Below are 24,206 nucleotides of genomic sequence, written 5' to 3'. Positions count from 1 at the left end.
TCTCACAACATAATTCCCCCAATAACCCAGTGAAGTAGATCCAGCTCATTTTACAGAGAAGGGTCACGAGACTGAGACTTCACCAAGAACTCCAAAAAATGGTTACTAGGTTCCGAGTGTGTTTGGCTTCCTTCATCTCAGATATTCCTACGCTTTTAAACAAGTATGAGGATGTGATAGATTTCTTAAACTAATACAATTGAGAATATAGTTTAGTCAGTTTTTAACATGTTTGACAGAAAATAAATCCTTTCTGAGAACATGAATTTTGTATCCATTTATTATTCAGTTGAATAACAAACTTGCAAATCATAAATGCATGTCACATCGTAAAACACAGACTGGACTGAAATGGACCACAGTATCTTTGTATATTTCCTAGAAGTTAACATATGAACTCTATTACATGTTCTTTCAACCACAAGCAACATGGCAAGAAAAAAAAGAAAAAGAGAAAAAAAGAATTATGAACCAAACTTTTGGTTCAATTCTATTCCTAGATGCTTTGAAGATGTATATTTTTGAATGCATGAAAATTCTAAGACCTGCAGGAATCCTGCCTTATCAAATATCACAAATCCAGAGATTAGAAGAACTGAAATCAATCCTTAAATATTTCCATTATTCTGAAGTTGTTAGTTATAATGGTTGTGCCTTTAGATATTGATTTTAGTGTGCTTTAGAGTGATTTTAAATACATCGTTAAAATTCAGTAACTATGAGTCTTCACCATGGTCAGAGCCGTGTGAAAATAACCGGATACAATGTGCACAATTTGCTGGTGTTTGCCATCGATCAGTATCTTATGACACATTTCCTTGCAATCAAATACACTAACTATAAACTAGCTAATGAATATTTTAAATGATTTTAGATTAGCTGACTTAACATCTATTTACTACCAAAACTATATTTAACAGTTAATTGGCTATTAAAATTTATAAGTAATGTAAAAACATGAATTACCTTTCCCAAATTCTATTTCCTAACATAACATAAAATGAAAGGAATTTTAAAGAAAACTTTTACAATTTCTTTTGAGATCTAGTAAGGATTGAAAATCAAGTGACCTGTTGAAATAAAACATATTTAATGATATTTAATTTGACTATTAATGTGAAATATAAGGACAGTTTCTTAGAAATGGAAAATTGGCTGAAAATATGACCCATAATATAGCATTAGGAAAAACGAGATCCCTGGGAGAAGGAGCTGATGGGATGTAACATTCAGGTTATTCTGAGTTTCTTTTTGATCCTGTTGAGTTTGAGACACTTGGCAGGGCTGCCACACTGCACAGTTCTGTTTCCTTCTGTGGATGGTGCCACAGAAAGTTGTACAACGCTGGCCCAATCTGTGGGACACCCAGACAGAGGTGTCCAGCAGACAGCTGGAATTAAGAGGCAAAACTTCAAGAATGATGTCAGGGTTAGGACTGCAAATATGAACACCATACAAAATAAGAACTGAAGTTATGGACTTGGATGCCATTTCCCATGAAGAGATAACAGAGAGGAGGGCCAAAGACAGACACTTGAGGAAAGCCCTCCTCTGGGGTAGGGAGGGGAGAAAAGGAGCAAATTAAAAAGACACAGCATGCGTTTGGGAGCCCAGCTTCGTCTGTTTATACAAGACCAGGCCTATTCCCTGTCCTACACCACTCACACCACACAAAAGCCAGCCCTTGCATTGTTACATGTGGGTCCCCACATGCTCTTCCCACCCTTTCTTACATTCCATTTCCTCCATGCTGCCCCTGCCTCTACCCTCCTGGCTTACCTTCCCATTTACAGTTTCACCTGATACCCTGATACCTTGTGAATAAAGCGCCCGGCACTGCTTTTCTAACTTTAACTCTGTGCTGCTCTCGTCCATCCCAGTTGGAACTCTCCCTTTGACAGCACGGCCTCCTGCTAACCTGAGGACGTTCCATCACAGTACCTGGGGCTGTATGTCTGAGTACAGGGCTTTGCGAGTGGTGCCCCCGCCAAGTTCCGGGGCTGCATAAGTAGAGCAGATAATCTAAGATAAAACCAGTGTCATGAAATGCCGTAGAAACATTTTAAGGAGGATTGTCATTTAGGAAGGGGCTGCCAAGTGCCTACAAAATAAAAGTCCCAAATTCTTAATCTGGTCTTAAGGTTATACCCTAACTGACCTTGCCAGACTTAGCTACTCCTATTTCCCTACAAGGCACTACACTTGAAGCTTGACTACTTGCTCTTCACCAGGTAAGCTTCATGTGCAAAGTCGTCTCTCATTTTGTTCATGCTAGCAGCCGGTCTCCTATTAAATTTAGGCATGTGGACGTGATTGAGCTTGGCACGAATTCATTGGTAAGTGAGCTGGTTTAGGGATAAGAGGACTTAGGTAACAACATGAACCAGCTCCACAATGCCTCTGAAAATGTTTTAAGTGATAATAATGGTTATTTTACTCAAGAAGGACTGCGAAAAATAGAATCCGGCTGGGACTAGATATATCCATTGGGACAAATAACTTCTCTATTTAAAAAAATAGATAGTCAGTAAATTGTATATCAATCATATTTCACTAAAACTGTTACCAAAAAAAAAAAAAAAGGTGGTGGCTAGAATTTCCAGCTACAAATTTTCAAAAATTAATGGGCCATTAAGAAGCGAGAGTAGAAAATATTGTTTGGCTGCTATCCCCCCATGGCCAAGTCTTCCAGGAAAGCAAGAGCTGGCCCACAGGCCTCTGACGGACGCTCAGACGCTCTCAGGATCAGGACCAGCAATGGTCAGACGCTCGGCGGCCGGCTGACGTTAGTGAGGGCGTCACTGACGACATCGAAGTCATGACGAAGCTCGTTCATGGCGCTGGCGATGCTCTCGGTGTCTTTCAGGATCTGAATACTCCGTGTATATGGATTATACTTCACTCCGAATGGGCGCTTAATTGTTTTGGTAAATTCTCTATTAACAAAAACAAATAAAAAGCAATCAATTTCTAGAGGGAAAACGGTAAAAACCAACAGCAAGCCTACTTCACACACTAGGCAAAAGACAAATCTAGGATTTCCTGCAGCCAGTCCGACCTGCTTCCTGCACTGCGTGTGCAGAGGCGCCCTGGAGCCCCACGCCGGTGGAAAACCTAAAGTCGTCACGGATACACCTACCCCTGCGTTACTGGGGAAAGATCCCGTGGATGGCTTTATTAACAATTTATTACTTTATACCTAAGAAAGGAGACCAAGAACAGTCACTTTATCGGTAGAGAATGACAACACTGGCCACATACTGTAGCAACAGACCCCTCTGTTGTGATTTACATAACTACACAGACACAGACACACACACACACGCACACACACTGAAAGAGGCTGAGAACAGTCCTGCCTCCTGCACATGCCTCCTACATTCTTTCTGCTTAGAATGTTTGCCTCTAGCCTTCTCCAAAATGACCTAAATTCTACCCTTTCTTCAAGCATGAAAGTTCTGCCTTCTTCATCAAGCCCAAATTTGCACCTCTCATCAGGCACTCCCAAGAACAATCCTGTTTAGGACCCCTAGGGATAATTGTGCAGCTCAGGACAATTATACATGAGCAGGGGATGAAACCCAGCTTGAATCCACCAGGTCAACCCAGAGGGGCCCCCACCTCTAGTTGCGCAAATGTGCCACATGTGTCAGGGGAAGCCCTTCTGCTTTGTTATTTGGTTCTGTGAGTGGCTTAACACCCCAACTAAAAGAAACTCCCTGAAGACAGGGGCATGCCTCCAACCCCAGCCTACCTGCACTGTCACAATATGATCTCACGACCCCGTCCACCAAAGACTTTGTTGATTCTGCCTTGCAGTCCTTTTCTTCCCTCCAACCTTTTATCTTAGCTCAGGTCTTTATTCTCACTTGAAGTACTGTAAGAATCTAAGTAGTTGCCCTGCCTGCAGTATCCACCTTTCTTAACAACACACTTAGCTAATTAATAGTTAAAGCATAGCTTTGATTTCATCCCACATTTTTAATATCTTTTTACCTCCTTATATTTTTTATGCTGTCCCTTAGCCTACAACTTCGCATATCTAAATCCTATCTGTCCTTCGTGTCCTTTCTAAAAGTCCATTAGCTTTCCCTGTTCCCCCAGCTGAAATGAATTTCTCCTGAATAAAATGCAAACAATGTTTCATCTGTATTTCCACAAAGGCTTTCTATGTCATTGTATAGTCATTTATAAAGTTTATTTTTCCTATTATATTATAAACTCTCTGATTAAAAGAAATGGGAAGATACCAATTTCTTAGTGTATCTGACTCATAATTTACAACTCTCATTTAAACAATGTACTCTGAATATTTGTTGTAAAAGGGAGATAATGCTACAGGCAGAAGGCACCTAGTAGGCTTCTAATTATCTGGTTGCTTACTTCTGTGAGTTGTTACCATTATTGGACCTATGCTTTGCAGAGGAAAGTTAAGGTATGGGGAAGATATACTCTACCTCATCTTCTCCTTCGCATCTTCAAAGCTTTCCGATACAAAGTAGACATCCTGAAAAGTTGTGATGAGACATTCCTGTTTGCAGGTAATCTTGGGGTCAAAGGGCTTTACTTTGGCATGTCCAGAAAGTGCATGCTAGAAGACAAAGAGTTAGCAAATCTAAGAATGCTATCTATTTCCACATATCACATTTTACACACAATTACTAGAATCAGCACACCTCTGAATTTGCACCACTAATGCAATGGCCTACAATTCCATGCTAATTTCCTACAGCTCCATTTAACCCACACTATTATCCAGCAAAACAAGTGGCTTGCCTCTCTCTATAAATGCCTCTAGATCATCTCTATTGTTCTGAAACTCTTCTCCATGTAGAAGGCACCAAAGGATCCTTACATGTTTTTGCATTACGGCACCTACTTTCTACATGCACTAATTATTCATGTGCATGACCCATACCCACCACCAGGTGGCAGGCTCCTTGAGAACAAGACAGTGTCTCAGATTTGTGCCATACACATCCATCACTCAACAAGCCTAAATTTATTCCCTTACTGGCTAAATAATAAATCTCAAAAGAACTCCCTAAAAATTACAGAAGTTATTGCTAGCACACAAAAAAATGGTGAGGAAACAACAGCAAGACTTTGTAAGCAAAAGCTTTAAAATACTTTTTTTTATTTTAAAGATGAACCAACACATACGTATATATATCAGAATATTTGGGAAACAGAGATGTGCAAAGATGCACAACTCTTACTTTGAGTTCACTGATAGAAGACAGTAAGCCAGCACCAAAGACTCTCAGCTGCCCGTCTTGTTTGCACAGCCCGAACTCCACGGTGAAAAAGTAGCACTGCGAAAGGACATCCACGTTACTTTCATAGCCCGAGTGCCTCCATTTAAAACAAATCACAACTCTGTGCCCCCGACCCAAAGTATCCTGGAACAAAGTCCGAGACCCCCAGACTCGCTCACAAGTATTTGTACAATCTGGACTCATTCTAAGGCTATACTTCCCAAATTCTGTTCCCAGGACCCCCACATACTCTTCGAAATCCCTGAGGACCTCAGACCTGTGTTTTTGTGGCTTGCTAGCTATACTTACCATAGTAAAAATTAAAACTGAGAAAATATTTAAATGTTTACTAATTAATTGTAAAATATACAGATCATTTTATGGTAACATAGATAACATTTTAGTGAAAAATAACAACATTGTACAAAACAAAAGGTAATAAACTAGCACTGTTTTACATTGTTGCAAATCTTTTTAATGTCTGGCTAGATATTATTTAATGTGTGACTGGAAAACAAATAGATTCTCATATCTGCCTCTGCATTTAACCTGTAGCAATATGTTGTTTTGGTTAAAATATATTAGTATATATTCATTTGTTTATTATCTATATGCCACATTGGAATTAAGCTCTATAAAGACAAAAATTTTATCCATTTTTTCCATGTTACATTCTCTATGCTTAGAACAGTACCTGTCACTTAACAATTTATCAATTAATAATAATAATGTCTAACATATATGATTAAAGTATATGAAGAAAATTCAACCTCACACAGATAAGTAGTTGGAAGAGGTTGAATAGTGTAATAGTCTTGTCAGATAACTGTGGGTGTTTTTATCTAACATTATATCAAAACTCAAAAGGCCGTAGTTTCTTAAAGTTCAGCTGCATTGTCAAATCTGAAACCACATCAGTGAACTCTGTCTGTTACATTAAAAATCACTTTGCGCTTTGAATGGATCTGTTACCTACACATGATTTTGAAAGGGCCTCAGAGACTGCAAACCACAATCTGAGAAACACGGGCTAACCATCGAGCCTGTTTCACACCGCTTCCCCCACCCTCACACCCTCTGCCCCAGCCTCCTGTCGTTTCTCCAGACACACTAAGCACCTCCTCGTCTTTCCTTGTGTGCCCTCATCCCAAGATCTCTTCCTTCCTTTCTTGGCGCACGAATATGTTACACATCTTCCCTGAGCTAGTTCAGATGTTCCTCTTCCAGGAAACCTTCCCCAAGCAGTTCCCTGCACACCTAGAGTGCTCTGTCTGAACTTGTCTGCCGCCTCCATCTCGTTCTAACATAACTGCTTTCTAAAGTAGCGTCGAAGTTCCTGGAAGGCAGGAACCAGGCCTTCCTCATCTTTGTATCTGCAGCTAGTACTCAAAAATGTCATTAGCATCATTTGGGGGGAACCTATCATTTTCACTGGAAAAGGAAGATACATCAACTATTAACATTATTGTACTCTAGTGTTTCCCTGCCTTTTTAAGCTCATGTCTCCTTTTGATAAACCTTAAATTTTTACATCCTCTTTTAATGTTATATAAATGATTTAAATTAAATTAAGTATGAGCCAAGACATATTTTCTCATGGTCATCTTGAATGTGTACTTTTAAACTATGCAAAAACCCCACATCCCACCCAAGAATTACTGATCTATATATATGGTTATTTCCAGACTTATACCGTCGCCAGTTTTTGAACAGCCTCCTCTGAAGCTCCGAGGGATGCCAGGCCAATTTCCTGGGAGAATTGTGCAAAACTAGGTTCAGCCAAAAGGGGGACATGACCTAAGAGTTCGTGGCAGGTGTCACTGAAAGAGAGGCACATGTCCGTCACACTGCGATGCTCAACATTGACACGCTAATCAGCCATTCCATCAAATTAAAATCTGATCTTACTTTTATTGAAATCGGTCAAGTGGTATTACTTTGGAAAAGGACCACAAAGGACACTAACCAAATAAAGAAACAGTTGTGCTTCCAAACCTGGCCACTCACAAACCCACACATATAAGTACATGCAGATGCCCACAGACATGCCCCTTGCCCCAAAGCAGGTCTCTGCTCCAATGTTACCCTCCCTGCGAGGCCCTCCCTGAGCACCCTTTTCAAAATAGCAATCTCTCTCTCTCACACACACACACACACCCCTCCTTCTTTCCCTGCTTTATGTTTCTCCACGGCACTAATCACCAGCTGAATGTATCTGTGTATGTTTGTTTATTATCTGTACCCCCTCCCCACTGGAACAGAAGCTCTATGAAGGCAGGAATTTTTGTCTGATTTTTTTTCAGTGTTAATACATTCATTTATCCTCTATGCTTAGAACAGCACCTGTCACCTAACAGGTTGTCAAATAATAATAATAATAATAATAATAATGGCTAACTTATAGAGAGCATGAAGCATATATTATACGCCAGGGACCATTATAAATGTTTTACATGTGCTAATGTATTTAATCTTCACAAAAATCTCATGAAGTGGGCTCTATATTACCAACAGGTATTGGATGAATGAATCAATCAATCAATCAATCAATCGATGAAGTACTTACGGCTCTGGGGTATAGAGGGGATCTGAACTGTGGCGCACATACTGTGTGCAGTGGAAAACTCGAAAGGCTAAACCTGATAAGAAGTCCCTTGGTGACAAGTAACCAGCCACAGGACGGATAGAAAAACTCGTGCGTTCTGCAAAGCAAGGCAGAAAACACAGAGCAAACCTTCACCAGAACAGACCACATACTGCAGCATTTTAATCCTGCCAGCGGCACAAAGTTGCACCTCGAGAGAGACATGAAAACTAAAATGTATCCTAGGTGTACTAGGGGGAAGTGATAATGATTAAGCACTTACTATGGCCAGGCAATGAATTACGCCTTTTACATATCACATCCCCTTTCATATTTACTGTATGAGTTAGTTTCTCCTCATTGTAACAACTGTAAAACTGAGGATTGGACTCAATAATGTGCCCGAGGCCACACTGTGGAGAGTACAGGCAGGATGAGAACCCACGTCTCTTTATTCTACACCTTGTTGTCTCCCTAAAGAGTTTAGAATATCCCCTGGTCAGAATCTATTACTTTAGATTAGAACCATTTTCAAATCTATGCCCTTTTTTAGCCAGTACCATCTCTTATAAAGCAGGTTCTTTATTTCATCTACACTGGATGGGGGTCTTCCTTAACCCCAACAGCCAAGACGTCATGCCCACTGAAAAGTGCCCCCAGAAGGCAGCCAATGCCCCCATTTCACCCTTCATTTCAAAGCCTCACACTCGTGTGTTCTAGTTACACCTGGTTGCTTTGTACCCAGGTTCTCCCCCTTGGACAGGCAGACTTCGTGGTCCCAATAAACTTTCCACAGTGACGGAAACATTCTACATCAAACTTTGGTGGCACATGCTCGTCTGTCTTTGCACATCTCTTGAGATCACGGGCACCGGTTCTCTGCCATCTGTAATCACTACGTTTTTTAAATCTAGTGTTTGCGGAACCACTTACATGGGTTCTTCCTGCATAAAAACAACATTTTCCTTTCCTGCTTAGTTCCTCCTTTGTGTATACAGGTATGAGAATTATGGAGTTAAATACGTATGCAGATTTGTATAACAATCCACACTAAAAATTCAAAGATAGTAATTACAGACCATGATGGAAATAAACTAAATTCACTTTGAGTCAAAGACTTAATTTCTCTTTTTTCCCCAAGTTCCTAATCTACTGAGATCAAAGGAGATATTTCTTTTTCTTATCTGTTGGAGATCACCTGGAAATCACTGACCATTTTATTTCCTATATGAGCTAGAAAAAAATAAATAAAGAGGCCTGGACAAAACAAGAATGAGGATCTAAAAGGAACAAAACTCTCCTTGCCCTTTATTTATACCTCTACTAGCTCACATCTGCTTCTGTGGGAAAATACTAGAATCTTATTGGGGAAAGGGGCTTCAGCTCAGCTACTCCAGTCTTCCCTGAGGAGCCGGAGCCTCCCCTACTGCATCCCTGACAAGCAGGTGCTGAGCTTTTGCATCCGCACCTCCTTGGATGGGGCACTAACCACCTCGTGAGCCTGTTCCATTTCCATTTTGGGCCAAAAGCTTGCAGTTTCTACTCGACAGTCCTTTACTTTAGGGCCACATAGTAATCCCTCTATTATGTTAGATGACAAATAGTTAAATAAAGACACAATGTCTTTGAAATCTCCAGGGTAAACACCCTAAGAGTCTTCCAGATTTTATCCATATGATACATTTTCTAATCCCCTTATAATTCTGCTCACTTCCTTCTACATGTGTCCTGGTTATGACCGTCCCTCTTCACACGTGATGCCCAACGCAGGATCCAAAACTCCAGGACAGAGTACCGGAAAATTCCGATTCCCCACATCGCTGGACTTTATTCCTCTTTACAAATTCTGCCCTGACCCACACAGAGTTCGGCATTCCCCTTACAAAATGTTAATTAGCTTATTACCTTTTAAAAAGTTGGAAACATCTTCCAGCTGCGGGATGTTATCTTCCCGGTAGCCACAATACTTAGAAAGCAAAGGTAAGTTTTTGAGATACTCTCTGCAGGCGTGGGTTGGGTAGAGTTTGTTCAGCTCTCGGAACACGGTTCCCCAGGTCTTAATCTCCTCTTCCGTGAATGCAACCTTAGGGATGGGGTCTCCACTAGCAAGATAAAGGGAAGAAGTTACTTGAATTAGCATTCAATAAACAGCAGCATTTCTCTTATTCTCTATTTACTAAATGAGCATAATTTACTCTCTTCATTGATTTTACTATTTTGAAGGTGGATAAGTTATTTTTATAACATGCTTACTGCTTATAGTTCATAGCCAAGTCTGCAAAATACTTCCGTCTTTCACGGTAGACGTTGTCTTTGAAGCCCTGATAATTAAAGAAAAGGTTTTAAATATTCATAGTAAAATGTACTTGACAAATGATATTTGGGAAGCATTTTTATTATATTAAAGAGCGACATAATTGTTCTTTTGAGCAAGCATTGTTTAGAAACTTATGATCATTTTTATTTTAATGTCACTGTAGTTGTGACAGCTTTATACTATAGTGGCTACAAGGACACAAGGTACTATAGATACCAAGATACAAAAATACTATAATGCCTTCAAAAATAAAATGGGTTGAATAATAAAAGCACTGTCCTAGTTAAAGACAGGCTCTTTGCCAAGGGTAAGATATTTTTCTTAATCACTCAACTGATCTCTTCAGCTAGAAGTATTTGCTCTTTTGTGTGTATCTTACACCAATATGGGATACGGTACGGGCATGAGCTGGAGTATTTAGTGAGGCCAGGGTATTAGGATTGCTTAGGTGTTGTTCATGCCACTTAGTACACTTTCCACATTTTAATCTTGTATGTGTCTATTCGTACGCGGGCTTTATCTTTTCAACTGACTGTAAGCTTCCCTGGCAGGTACAGCAACTTGTAAATTCCAGCAGTTCCTCAGTAAGATGTCATGGAACGCAGGGATGGATTGTCGGGGCTGTCTGCGGTGGTGTACAGTCACACTCACAGAGCTGAGAGAAGCTGGGTGAAAGCCCTGGTCTACTCGACTCCACGCCCACACTCTCTCCTCTCCTCCGCTCTCAGGACCCTAGAGCTCCATAAGCAATCCTGATACCCTGGCCTCACTAAACACTCCAGCTCATGCCCACACCGTATCCCACATGGTTCCCCAAGGAAACAACCTCGTAGTTCAGCGGCAGCCTAATAACCCAATTAGGGTGGGCAGCATGGGTGGTCAGTCTTATTCCATCCTACTTTTACTCCCATTTCCAGTAACCCATGCCTACTTTAATAAAAACCGACAGCAGATACTATCTTTATTTTAGTGTAACTCTTAGAGTAGCTCTTAATAACGGGAATGTCGGGCATTGAACAGCCGCTTTGGATCCAGTGAAGTTAGATGTTGTTCAGGCGGTTAGTCTCAATTCTACCAATGTGGGGGTCTACTACACTTCCTGATGCCCAAATTAAAGTGCTATTTAGTCCAGAATAAGCACTTTCTCCAAAACCAAAAAAAAGGTGATCCTTAATTTTTTTGTTTGCTTTCCATTATGTTCCTGAAAATACCCATTCAAAGCACTTACGGGGTGGTCTGCGTCCAGCTCAGACCCGTACATCAGGACCCGGCCAGCACAGCGGTCCAGGTCCGAGATCTTCTTTGGGAACCAAGGAGCCATTTCCACACCTGCAAAACACAAGGCCCACTCACAGCTGAAGGGACAGCCTTAAACGGGGCAGTAAGGAAGAAGACATTAAGACAGTCATAAATGCACTTAGATGAGATTTTCAATTTCAGCTTGTACATTGAGGCAAAATTTATACAAGTTAACTTCTCTATTTCTAATAAGTAAATATTATTCAAAAATTGTGAGCTTAAAATGTATAAGCCTTGACTTCTTAAGTGTTGGAGAAATGCTAGACTTTTCTAATAGACCAAAAGTTCCAAAAAAAAAATTTTAAGCTACACATTTAACCACCCTAAAAAAGAAGAATAGGGATGTACAGACCAAGGTGCAAATTTAATACGAAATTTGAATGTTTATTGTTGTTGATGAAAAGGATAGTAAAGATCATTCATGCCTTTTCCACTTTGACCTTCTCACCGTCCCCCAGACATCCATCCCTCATAAGACTCTGGGTTTTGCGCAAGCTGTTCTTCTGCCTGAAACTCCTGCCCCACTCCCACTTTCTCCCCCCCCCTCCCTTCTGTTTTCCTGAGGGTACCCTTCTCCTCCCTCAAGGCTCAATTCAAAGGAGCCTTTCCTGACCCTGTAGGTGAAGGTAATTCTCTGTCGCCTGGGTTCCCTGAACACCGTTTCTAATTTTCTAAAAGCTTTCTCTGTGTGTTTTCATATAATGTATCTGTAACATGTCTGTCTTACAGAAAAAAACGGGACCAACTCTAGGGTAGGGACTATGTATTTTTGTATCCCCATTTCTTAGTAGAAATATTTGACATAGTTGGTATTCCCTAAATATCAACTGAATATTCAGCCTCTGTAAAACTCTTAATTTTATAGATAAGTCATCAAAGTCCAGAAAGGTAATTTACCAAGGTACCTCATCCTCCCTAATAGACGAGAGAACACTATAACTTGAGCCTTCTCACTTCGTTCTAATGCCCTTTCAAACAGGCCCAGAAGTGATACTCGAGGGATTTAACAACAAATACAACAGGGGCACCAATCACATCACTGGAAATAGACAGAAGCAGAGGCCTAGGCTCCTGCTCTGCACGGTGTTAACCCCGCCGCAGTTTGTGGCGGGCGAGGGACCCCTAGGGGAGGGTGTGGGGCACACGGGCTTCAGGAGTGGTGGGAAGCACTCACAGGACTCAGGGAAGCAGCTACCTGCCAGCCAAAGATGAAAGTATACCAATACGTTAATAATGTATACAGCCATACACATACATAACAGGCGGATATTGGCCCTGATTACACCCCAAATATTGTAGCATAACCTGAAGGAATTATTTTAAATTGCGTGCCATCTACAAAACGTGGCTGAATTATCCATTTGCCTTTTGCCCCAAGTGAACTGCAGGATTTTTTTTCACAAAGGAAGATTTCAGCCTGTGTCTTTGCTATGAGTATCTGAAGCCTTGGAAGGCTTTACTGCTTTTTCATCTGCTTTTGGAGGAGGTGGGCAGAGAGGAATGGTGTATGTAGTGGATTTCACGTCACGGCTGCCAGCAACTGTCAACACCCTCAACATATTCACTTAATATCTGTGGGAGCCGAGCCCTATGCGAGTCACGAAGAACTCGGGGATTGTGAATTGGAGGTTCGTGAAATCCAGAAGTGCTTGATGATTTGGAAACTGAGATAACAATAGATTTCTAACTCTTCTGAATTCTTTTGTAGCCTCAATGCTTCCTTTTCACTTCTCTCACACTTGATAAAACATTGCCTTATAAATTTTACTTACAATTTTGAGAAATTCTATTTTGTGTTCCCTTCACTAACAGACTGTAAGCAATTTGAAGAGACAGTGTTTTATTTTTGCTTTCATCCTTCAAGATAAATATAAGATTGGGCAGGGACTGAGTGAAAAGATTAAGGGATGAAGAAGTACAAATTGGTAGTCACAGAATAGTCACGGGGATGTAAAGCACAGCATAGGGAATACAGTCAGTAATATTGTAGTAACTATGTATCGTGCAGGTGGGTGCTGGAAATATCGGGGGGGGGGCACTTTGAAAAGTACATGCTGTACACGTGAAACTAATACCAAGTAACATTTATTGTCAACTTTAATTGAAGCATAAACAGTTTTAAAAGAAAATAAATAAAATACACAGTTCTGAAAGAAAGATGAGACACGCGTTACGCACTTATTCTTCTAAGCGTCATTTGTACTTTTCAAGCTTACCATCCTCCTTCGCGGTAAGATGACCAGATGGATTCACGGAGAGAACGTTAGTGTGAGACTTCAACAGATGAAAAATATCATTCAGTTGTTCTCTGTTGATATCACAGTCAACAAAAATCTCAAATTCCGAGTTTCTTCTCTTTGATTTTCGAGACTCGATATGTAACAGGTTCACGTGCTTCTCCTGTGCAAAGCAGAGGGTGAAGCTTCTGCAGGCCTGCCTCAAATGGCAACAGTCTCCGAGCAGATGATTTTCACCACCACCCAAAATCTACTCCACACTTGTCATAATAGCCAGAGGAAGAAAAGGATGTTTTCAGTGCTGCCAATAGCAAAGTAAATCCCCCTAAATACTAGGTACTATTTTTCTTTGTATTTTTTCCATTACTCTTTATCCCCCTTATACCCTCATCTGCCTCCACCCATCTCCTCCCACCACACCCCCCTCAATCACCACACTGTTGTCCAGGTCCATGAGTCCTTTTTCTTTCTTGCTCAATCCTTCTCCCTCCAATCCTCTCCCCACACCATTCTTTTTTTTTTAAGACTTCATTTATTTATTTTTAGAGAGATAGGGGAAGGGAGGGAGGAAGAAAGAGAAACATCGATGTGTGAGAGACACATCAATTAGTTGTCTCTTGTACATGCCTCGCCTGGGACCCTGGGACCAAACCCACAACCTGGGTATGTGCCCTGACCACGAGTCAACCTGGTGACCTGTCACTTTGTGGGACAACTCCCAACCAAGGATGGTCAGGGCATGGGTCAGGGCAATATTAGGCACTATTCAAGAAAGTTTTAAAAATTCATCACACCCTCCAGAAACTAATAAAATAACACCCACTGGAAGTTTCTTGGATTGCCATAACTGATTGGCCTTCAAATGAAAATGCCAAGTCTCCTGGATAAAAAGAATCTTTTGAAAATTCTTACCAATTAAAGCCAGTTTTCAAAAAGTGATGCTGCCGTTAGTCTTTTAGAAAAGTTTCCTTTGCAAAAATGCATCCAATAAAATTAAGTGAACAGCTTGACACAGAGTATTTAATACCTCAAATCTCTTAAGCAACAAACTTAGTAACCAGCTAAGCCAGATTGCTTCTTCTGGTCTCTTCCTGCCAGCCTGAGCTGTGGGCGCCGTATGTGCAAACCTGTAGGAGGGGATTTTCTCTTCCTGATGCAAGTAGCTGAGGAAAAGCACTGGCGACAGGATAATGAAACATAAGAACCAGTCACCCACAGTTTTTCATCTAAAAAATGAGAAGATTGGAGTAGGTGATCTCCAATACTAACCACTTCAATCTAAATTAACGTAGTGAACTTGTATGTAGCCAGGTAAGAGCTGTGAAGCATACCGTGAAGGATAAGACACACAAGGAGTTTGTAACCCAGTTGTCTAACACACAAAAGACTAAGAGAAAACACAAGTGGTGAGTGTTCAGGTGCCGAGAATGTTCGGCAAAGGGAAAAGGCATCCAGGGTTGGAGAGAGTAGAAGGCTCTGTGAGCAGACAGGAGCTGACATGAGTCTTAGAGTAGACACAGAACGGGAAGGCCCGGGGAAGAAGGAGGGTTCCGAACAGGAGAGCTGCACGAGCAAAGGCAGGGATGAGATGAGAATTATCAGGGGATATGAACCAAAGAGAAAGAGTGAGGAACTGAAATAGGCAGGGTTTGTCCTGGGACATGGAATTTACCATGGAATCAACAGAAGAAAGCCAGTTACAAATTATACTGCCACTGGTTAGGAGTAAAGAAGAGTTTTATTAAATGTATTTCTCATGGGTTTTTATAGTAAGAACATATTCTCCAATACTTTCTGAAGGACAACTTGAATAAACATAAAGCTAAACTATGTTTCTTGAAAAAAAGATGTTAATTCTTCCTAGATTAATCTATAAATGTAATGCTACCAAGTCAATACCTTGATGGAGTTTGGTGAGGAAGTGAAACTAAGTGATTTCAAAGCCCATCTGGAAGAAAGAGTAAGGCAAGAAGACCTTGGAAAATTCAGATGAAGCAGGACTAGTACGTGAGACATTCTTGATCAGATGTTTCAGGTACAGACACAGGCACAGAGAGGTTGGCAGTTTTTCCCACAGTCACACAGCTGATAAGCGTCGGGGCTGGAGCTCAAACGCAGGCTGTCCAGCTCCACCGTCCGTGCCCCTAAGCACTGTGCAGCGATTCTGTTTTACAAGAAATGAAGAGTCTGGGTGATGGACAGTATGGAGCTTCTCTGGACAAGATTTACATAATCTTAATAATGAAAACACTGAAGACTGACATAGCCAAAAACTGGGACATGACTACATTGGGAAGATGGAGGGAAGGGAAGTTGAGGGCGCCCCCTGAAAAGGAGGTTGTGTCAGAAAGCTGAATCTTTACTTCCGTGGGAGGAAATAGATAGTAACTATGATTGAAAAAAAAAGATCAAGAAATAGCAGCAGAGTAAGCAGATTATTTATAAATATGAATTATGAAAGTAAACACTAGAAATAGAGTTGAAAGAGTTGAAACTGGTTACCTCCTGGAGGCTGAGGATGAGTAAAATGGGTGGATTCACACCCAGAACACTATGCAGAAGTTAGATGAACACATAGCAGCATAGGTAGGCCCTAAACACAGTGTTGAGTGAAAGAAACAGTGTATTATATAATAACATTTATGTTAGTTACCGACACATACACAGAACTCTACCTAGTCTAAAGTGCACGTTAAATAATTCAATGTACGTATCAAACAGAGTAGCTGTCTATCAGAAGAGAGAAATGAGGAGTGAACGGAACAACGACATAAAGCAGGAGGCTGTATAAGTCAAACAGGATAGCGTTCCTGTGAATTAGCCAGTAAGATTAACTCAACCGTCTGCACCCAAGGCTAACAAAAGTTTAAGTGGAACTGAGGGATGAAGAGAGAGGGAGCAGAAGACTGCTGTTTTCTTTACAAGCTCTGTAGTGTGAGTGGACTTTTTAAACCATGCACAAGTATTCTTTGACTGAAAATAAAATCAAAAAGAAAGTTAAAAGAAACAATATATTATTTAAAGGCCCAAGGTAATCAATTGGCTAGCTTAAAATAATCATATAATTATCAAATCAGGGGAGGAGTAGGAGGGAGAAAGGAGGGAGATGCTATCTATCATTTATAATAGAGAGTAAATTAATATTGTGTAAAGTTGATAACTCAGAACTATGAGAGCACACTATTTATATGTTATAAACTCATCACCAAAAGAGCAATTAAGAGGTTGTCTCTGGGGAGTGGGGCTGAAGATATAATGTGTAGGGTAGGAAAAATGATGCTTTTCAAACACCTCTAGACTGTCTGTATTTTAAATTTTTAATTCTTTGAAATATTATTTCAAATGGCTACATAACAGTATGTTATATAGATCTAAACTTCAGTTTTCAAAATAACTAACACTTACTGATAAGGTACTTTGAACTATCCTAAGCACTTACATATATTAATTCTATGAATTTTCACAATGATCCTATGAGATGGGTAGGGTTCTCGTTTTATCTCAAAGAGACGTTACTTTGCCCGGGATCACTCAGCCAGTAAGTGACAGAGCAAGGGTTTGAGCTCCCAGAGCTACAAGCTTAACCCAAAGATATTTGAATAGCACAATTAGCCTGCCCCCTACCTTAGGACAAGTAGTTCGTTTATAATATTTAGTTCTTATAAATAAATCTTTGTGTCCCTAAGCCCTTAAATTAAGTTTGGGCCCCCAGTTCCGCCCCCCAGTTCAATGCTATGAGAGTACCTGGTACTTCGCTTTCAGGTCCCTTTACACACATGTAATTATTTGCTTCCTGTAATTATTTGCTGGTGCCTGTGTGCCCACCAGACTGCACACACAGGGAGGGCAGGCCCTGGGCCTCCTTTGCTCGGGTCTGCATCCTTAGTATCTAGCAGGGCGCCCAGCACACACTAAGTGCTCAATAAATACTTATGGTCTCCCGCACTGATGCCTGCTTCCTTAAGATAGATTTATGGAAGTGGAATTAGTGAGTCAAAAAGTGTAAACATTTTAAGGCCCACAATATATATTTCCAGATTGATTCCCTACACAGCACACCGATTTGCCCTCACACCAAAGGTGCATTTAAGTGCCAAATGCACCGAAGCTTTGCCAATGGGGAACTATATAATTATAAAAATCTTTGCTATTTTCCTATATAGAAATATCATTAACTATATTATGAACACATCATTAGATGTCATTAAAATGTTAATATTTTCAAATTAAAATAAAATTAAAATTTGCTTCTCTGAAATCTATTAAGACTTTCTTCCCCTCTTTTTTATTAGCTATTTGTATCTCCTCTTCTGTAAACTGCTTTTATCTCTTGCCCATTTGTTAGAATGAAGCAATAATTTAGAAATTTAAGTGCTTAAGAAATCTCTGTAGCCTATCTTTGAAGAATTTACAGTATTCCATACTTTATGTCTAATTTTAGAGACTCATTTTAGGGAGTTTGATGGAGAAGTATGGAAAGTGCGTACCTGGAAGATTTTCAGTGCTTTTCGAAGTCCTCCAACTTCATTCTTTAAGGAAAAAATGAGAGTTGCTCTTCCTCTTTCTAAAGCATGGTCTTTGTTTTCCTTATTGTCTTCAACCATGGTGAATTTGGTGTACTTCTCTAAAAATAAAGTATGAAAGTACAAGGAAAGTTCTAAGAAGTACAGTGCAGACAATATTTTATAATTTTGAAACTGAGACAACATTTGATAACACTAATCAAGTTTTAGTTTCCTCATCTATAAAACATGGATATGCTTATACACTTTGCAAGGCTATAATGAAGCCAGCCTTGGCTGGTGTGGCTCAGTGGATTGAGCATTGGCCTGAGAGCCGAAGGTTGCTGATTTGATTCTTGGTCTAGGGCACACGCCTAGGTTGCAGGCCAGGTCCCCAGTAGGGGATGCGGGAGAAGCAACCACACACTGATGTTTCTCTCCCTCTCTTTCTTCATCCCTTCCCCTCTCTAGAAATAAGTAAGTAAAATCGTAAAAAAAAAAAAGACAAGACTATAATGAGACCAAAATAAGATAAAATATTGCCAGACATAGAGCCTAGAATGTAATAAGATACAATACATGTTAGTAGTTTCCTTTTTTTTTCTCCTAATCCTTCTTTCAGAGCATGCCTGAAGCTTCTTGCAGGCTTCCTGACTTGTAGCCTGAACTGGGAGCCCCCCCCACCCCCGCCCTTTAAGAAAGCCTATCTGCTCCCCTCCCTACAGTTTTAGCTCTTTGTTATACTGGGTCTTGAACGGCTTCCCCAAATGTTTTATTCATACAAGCCTGTCTCCTAACAAGGCAGCAAGCTCCCTCAGAACAGGGACAAGGCCTTCTATTTCTTTTGTAAATTCACGAGCCTGGGCAGCTGTGGACACATGCGGACTGGAAGGATAAGCCCTAGCTGAGAGAATTCTGATTCCATATTAGTGTCTCCTTTCCTCCCTGTCTATGGAACCCTCTAGGCCACGGGCCCTGAAGCCTTTTCAATATTGGCCTACAAGAGCTAAGTGATTATAAATCCGTGTGTGTGTGTGTGTGTGTGTGTGTGTGTGTGTGTCGGGGGAGGTGAAGCCGTTGTGGGAGATAGAAATAGGGCACAATAACTTTGGATTGGTGACTTTCAATTGAGAAATACACATTTCAGAAATATGATTTGGATTAATAAATGGAAACAGCATATTTAGGATTTTTTCCTGATTAGTTTTCATTCGGTTATTAATTCTTCCTAGTTACCCAGTTCCATATCGTAGTTTTAGTGGAATTAACCTTCAACAGCTTACATGGATGTAGCTGCTTCCACTGTCCCCCATGGGCTCTCACTCATGGATCCAAGCCTATGGCACGGCCGCTCAGAGCAGGTGCACCAGTGACGACGTGGGCTTGAAGCTGGGTGCACTGTGTCCAGCGCCCCAGCCCACACTCCACTTGTTCATGGAAGCCTCCCCTGTCTTCCCCAAGTCTCCTCCCCTTAGTGCTGATTGTCACTGCACCGTATAACTCCCATTCATAACAACAGTGGCAGGTACAGTTGTAGCTCTGCTTCAGGGACTTTCTGGTCTTGTGCCTTTCCAACTAGACCGTGAGCTCCGTCGGGGGCAGAGAACGTGTATGCTTTTACTCACCGTTGTATCTCCAGCACCCAGCACAGCCCCTGCACCTCGTAGGCACTGGACAGATGCCATTAAATGAATAAAGGAATACAAGATTTCTTACAGACATGGTCCCCACCTCAGGGAACTGCAAGTCTGGTAGAGAGAGAGTGACAATGCAGAGGTAAGTGATGGCAGTGAACAGATCATTCTGGTACATGTTCAGAGACATTTTACTGAAGATGTGTTTGAAATGGATCTTAAAGGAAAAGGGAGGAAGGAGTAGGTGAGGAAGATAAAGAAAAAGACGAGGAATGCAGAGCAGTGAGGAATCATTGAGGCAAGAGGCTGTGTGCAGGTAGGTAATGCAGGGGAGTTTGGATCTGATCTTCGGTGCCCATCCAATACCCATCTACGGACCATGGCCTGTCTAATAGGGGGCCAGAGTTCAGGATTTGAAATGCTTTTCTACAGGATGATGCAAAATGAGGGGCTGTATGCATTTCTGTCTTTCTGACCAGAAAGCTCTTGGGAGTTTTCTGTTTCTTCCATAAAGCTTTTGTCTTAACACACACTGTATAATATTTTGGGGCCCCTTATAAAAGGCAGCCCCAAGGGACTTACCTGGTTTGGCAGAGAGTATAAAATTCCAAGTATGACTTTCAATCCACAGTCTGCTATTAAACTTGCCAAAGAAATACAATTTTCTCTTCCAGAAGTCAGTCTTTATGATTCCTTTGGAACTTTGTTTAATGAATATTTATCAGGTATGCACTAAGTTGAAGGACTTCTGCACATAAGTTCAGGGAGTATGGAGATAAGAAAGAAAGTAACTCCCCACTCTGTGATGGCAGGTTCCATCCATTCTTGGCAACCCAATAGGCGGGGAAGGGAACTGACATTTGACAAATGTCTATAAATACCATGCACTAATATTATCCCATCTAATTCTCATAAAATCTTAGTAGGAGGGGATAGGAATTATACCCATTTTATAAATGAGAAAACTGAAGCTTAGGGAACTTAACCTGTCCACAGTCACACAGCTAGAGAATATGAGAACACATATGTAAAACTGTGTCTGTAAACACATGAACGTTAACATATGGACCTGATTTCATACGGGACCAGGATGCCCCTAAACATGTTCAAACACACAGGAGGTAGAACGAAACTCATGATACCTGGCTGAAGGCTGCTTTCTCAGAAGATGAACTGGGAATCTACTTTGGCATCTTATTTCTAACAGTGTAAGGGTGTATCTGGACCATGAAATCAGACTTAGCTAATCATTGGTCTGATGTTTAGCAGTGTCATCATGGGCGTGCTATTTAACTTTCTGATATGCAAAGTTAATTGTGTCCGTGTATTCTCTACAACCAAAACCATCTCTGTGCCAATGCTTTAAAACCAAACGCCCACTTAAATGTAATAATGTTGTGGATTTTTCTGTGATTCAAGTCATTACTAATGGTAAAACAAACAACATTTCAACTCAAGCACATTCACATGTGTAAAGCAGCACAGTGAGCGTCAGGGCAGTAAAGCCTAAAAACAAAGATGACAAGTTGCCTCCAAGGAATCCACAGACTTATGTATGAGGGAGGGGGAGGAGGAGGGACAGACTGTCCAATAAGTACAAATAGTTAGAAGAGAATGGGACCTGAGATCTCAGCTATGAGATCTCTGAGAAATGCACCCAATCTCCAACTTCCCCACCTTGTGACCAATATCCCATGAGATTCTAAAATGATTGGAGATGCCTTCTGGCCCATCCATCAGTCTCCGATCGGAAAGGATTTATGGATGAGAAGAGAGCCAAACAGAGATTTTCAGCTACAGCGGAATTGATCATTTCTTAACGTAAACTTAGGTGTACACAGGAAATTCTGAATTGGTGCTCTGAAGCTAAAAGTTCAGGGGTGGTCTCAGATGTGCATGCTCAAAATGTTTTTAGAGGTGAAAAATCTTTGGAAACATTTCTTCTCTAACTACTATTCAAAGACCATGAATTTTTTTCACACAGAGCATGGGTGACTTCCTACAGCATGCAGATGCAAACAATAACAGAGATGTTAGGCAACAGAGCAAATTGCTAGTAATAAATCTATCTACAAATCCAGCTAGGAAAGCTATAACTTCTACGTGTATTAATTTCTTTATTTGCACAGTTGAAAGGAGGATAATTAGCACCAATCTAAAGGTTATAAAAAGGACTGACTATATAAAAAATATATAAAACCCTTAGAACAGTGGCTGACCTACACTAAGTACTCAGTTTATATTAGCTGTAAGAATGGGAAGTCTAAATCCCAAGTTTACCAGTCTTCCAAAAAGAGAAAATGTTCAATGTAATGAAGTTGGCATTTTAAACAACTCTGGCTAAGACTCTGTCTTACCCTTGGTCTATCTCTTACAGCAGCAGGCACGTGGAAGGCTGTTTTAGAAAATGTAAGTAAGTATTCTTTGTCTTACGGTGATTTTCAGATTCATTGGTTTATTTATTATGAATCCCCTAAAGTGTATGAAATTCCAAGTCTCAAGTGAATAATTTACCAGTTCTTTTGTGAACAAACAGATGAAGACCCCAAAGTACCATCACTGAGTCAGCCAATTTGTACCGAGTCCCCTGACATTGTCACCAAGACACGCTGAAGGAAGAGGCTTCTGCAAATACAAGCTCACACTATTTTCATGGTGTACGTAAACTCTGACAATGGAAAGCAAGGATCAGAGAACAATGAAGGGATTTTTGCCAGTCAGCGACAACAATGATAGAGTTTCAGAGCTACATCCCTCAACGATCTCCCAGAGTTTAGAGTGCAACTCTTCATATGACACTATCTGAAGATCTTCTTTCACATTTCAAAACTGTCCCCTAAACTCCCCTGGCAGGAGCCAGGATAAGAAGGTACTAACACTCATGGCTGGTCTAAGTCCATCCCTTTGGGGTTCATATTCTCTCTCCTTCCCCTGGTTCTGGAAAGGATCTAGGTTTGTCACCAGCATCTCCCTAGTGGGGGTGGGGGGGCAGAGGAGGGTGAAGGTACATTAACTGAATATTTGTGATGTGTAAGGCATTTTATATTGAGGTTTGGAAACATTCCTATCCCTCTTGTTTTAGTCAATATAAACATGAGGTGCTCAAAAGTAGAATTCTCACCCCTCCCTACCTCCAAAAATAAGATTATAGAGCTTTGATCTTTACTAAAATTGGCCACAATTTTGCCTGGTTGACAGAGCTTATGAGGCATCAGTTCTTTTTTCCTTTATTCAACTACCCCCCACCCCTTTCAGAACCTCTACATTTTCCCTTGTCACATTTTTCCTTTCCCCCTTCAACCTACCTGTCTACTCCTACTCCTCTAGGGTTAAAACCCACAGTACTAGTCTGGGAAGATAAAAGTCTATCAGATGTCAGTGGGTCACACCTGTTCAATCCGTGTCTCGTCAAGAAATATATATTTTCTTTTTAAAGCAAAACTCCAACAGGCCAATACCAACTGGTATTTTCCCATTTTCTGTGAGAGGTAAGAGTCATTCTCCTACTGCATTTCCTGGTCTGACTAAAGGTGCCCTGGTGTGCGGGACATACCATTGGGAATAAGGAAGACATACCAAAGAGGAGGGCAGAAGCTCAACAGCTCTCTGGTAGAGGTCAAGTTGTACACATTGACTAACTTTTCTCTCCGCTGAGTTAAATCAGCACCAAGTGTAATTTAGATTTATTGGATCCAGGAAGCACAAATAACTATCAAATTAAAGTATTTTGAAAGCATGGATGCTGTTTGAAGACAGAACCAGGAGCTGTAAGGAAGACTGGTGTGGAAGGAGAGAATTCTCCAGAGAATCTTGATTTTCATTTCTAAATGGGGGAAGAAAAAAAGGGTGAAAGTGAAGGTGAAATACAAAAGAAAATACTGCCCCTGAAAGCCACTAAGGCAGGAAATAAAGGCACTAGCAAAGAAAATGGAAATAGAAGACATATCACTACTTGAAGATAATCTAATAGGATGATACCACATATACAAATGAACTCCAGTGGTAAAGTTCACAGACCACAGGTCACAGCTTCGCAAAAACATTTATAGCTGCTTTAAGCTGTGTTCATATCTACCTTTAAACCAAATAAGTGCATTTCACCCTTCTTTGAGAATTAGTACACAGGCACAAACTTTTAATGGGTCAGGAAGTTCAACTGTAGTCTTTTTTCCCTACGACAACTAGAGGCAGGGAGTTCATGTTAAACCTCTAATAACCAAATGGTCATAGGCAAGGTTGAGCTTACCTGGACTATGCCTCTTAGTCAGTTCTAACCTTGTCCCCAAGCTCTTGGTCCTGTGTGGGGTGAAGATGAGATGCTAAGGGTAGGTGAGATGCTAAGAGGTTCTTCATCTGAGGCTCCCTTTCCTTTGGG

General features: G+C 40.8%; 1 protein-coding gene across 5 annotated transcripts in view; it reads right to left on the bottom strand.

The window, feature by feature from the left end:
* Positions 1 to 289: 289 nt before the first annotated feature.
* The window catches only part of TPH1 (tryptophan hydroxylase 1), a 34,021-nt gene continuing 10,104 nt past the window's right edge, over positions 290 to 24,206 (bottom strand). For 3 of the 5 annotated variants that reach the window (XM_053925790.2, XM_053925788.1, XM_053925791.1), the window contains exons 2-11: positions 18,183 to 18,319; positions 13,675 to 13,858; positions 11,388 to 11,527; positions 10,096 to 10,163; positions 9,748 to 9,944; positions 7,825 to 7,960; positions 6,952 to 7,078; positions 5,220 to 5,315; positions 4,458 to 4,591; positions 290 to 2,936 (exon numbers count right to left, since the gene is read on the bottom strand). In XM_053925790.2, the coding sequence (XP_053781765.1) occupies positions 2,762 to 2,936; positions 4,458 to 4,591; positions 5,220 to 5,315; positions 6,952 to 7,078; positions 7,825 to 7,960; positions 9,748 to 9,944; positions 10,096 to 10,163; positions 11,388 to 11,527; positions 13,675 to 13,858; positions 18,183 to 18,299 (1,374 nt within the window). In that variant the 5' untranslated portion in view covers positions 18,300 to 18,319 and the 3' untranslated portion in view covers positions 290 to 2,761. Of the gene's footprint in view, positions 2,937 to 4,457; positions 4,592 to 5,219; positions 5,316 to 6,951; positions 7,079 to 7,824; positions 7,961 to 9,747; positions 9,945 to 10,095; positions 10,164 to 11,387; positions 11,528 to 13,674; positions 13,859 to 18,182; positions 18,320 to 20,413; positions 20,590 to 24,206 lie in introns of those variants that run through there. The other 2 variants (XM_053925789.1, XM_024558936.3) reach the window with 2 other exon arrangements.

This window comes from Desmodus rotundus, chromosome 5, assembly GCF_022682495.2.
Source record: "Desmodus rotundus isolate HL8 chromosome 5, HLdesRot8A.1, whole genome shotgun sequence".
Lineage (NCBI taxonomy): Eukaryota > Metazoa > Chordata > Mammalia > Chiroptera > Phyllostomidae > Desmodus > Desmodus rotundus.
This window is presented reverse-complemented; position numbering and strand designations above follow the sequence as displayed.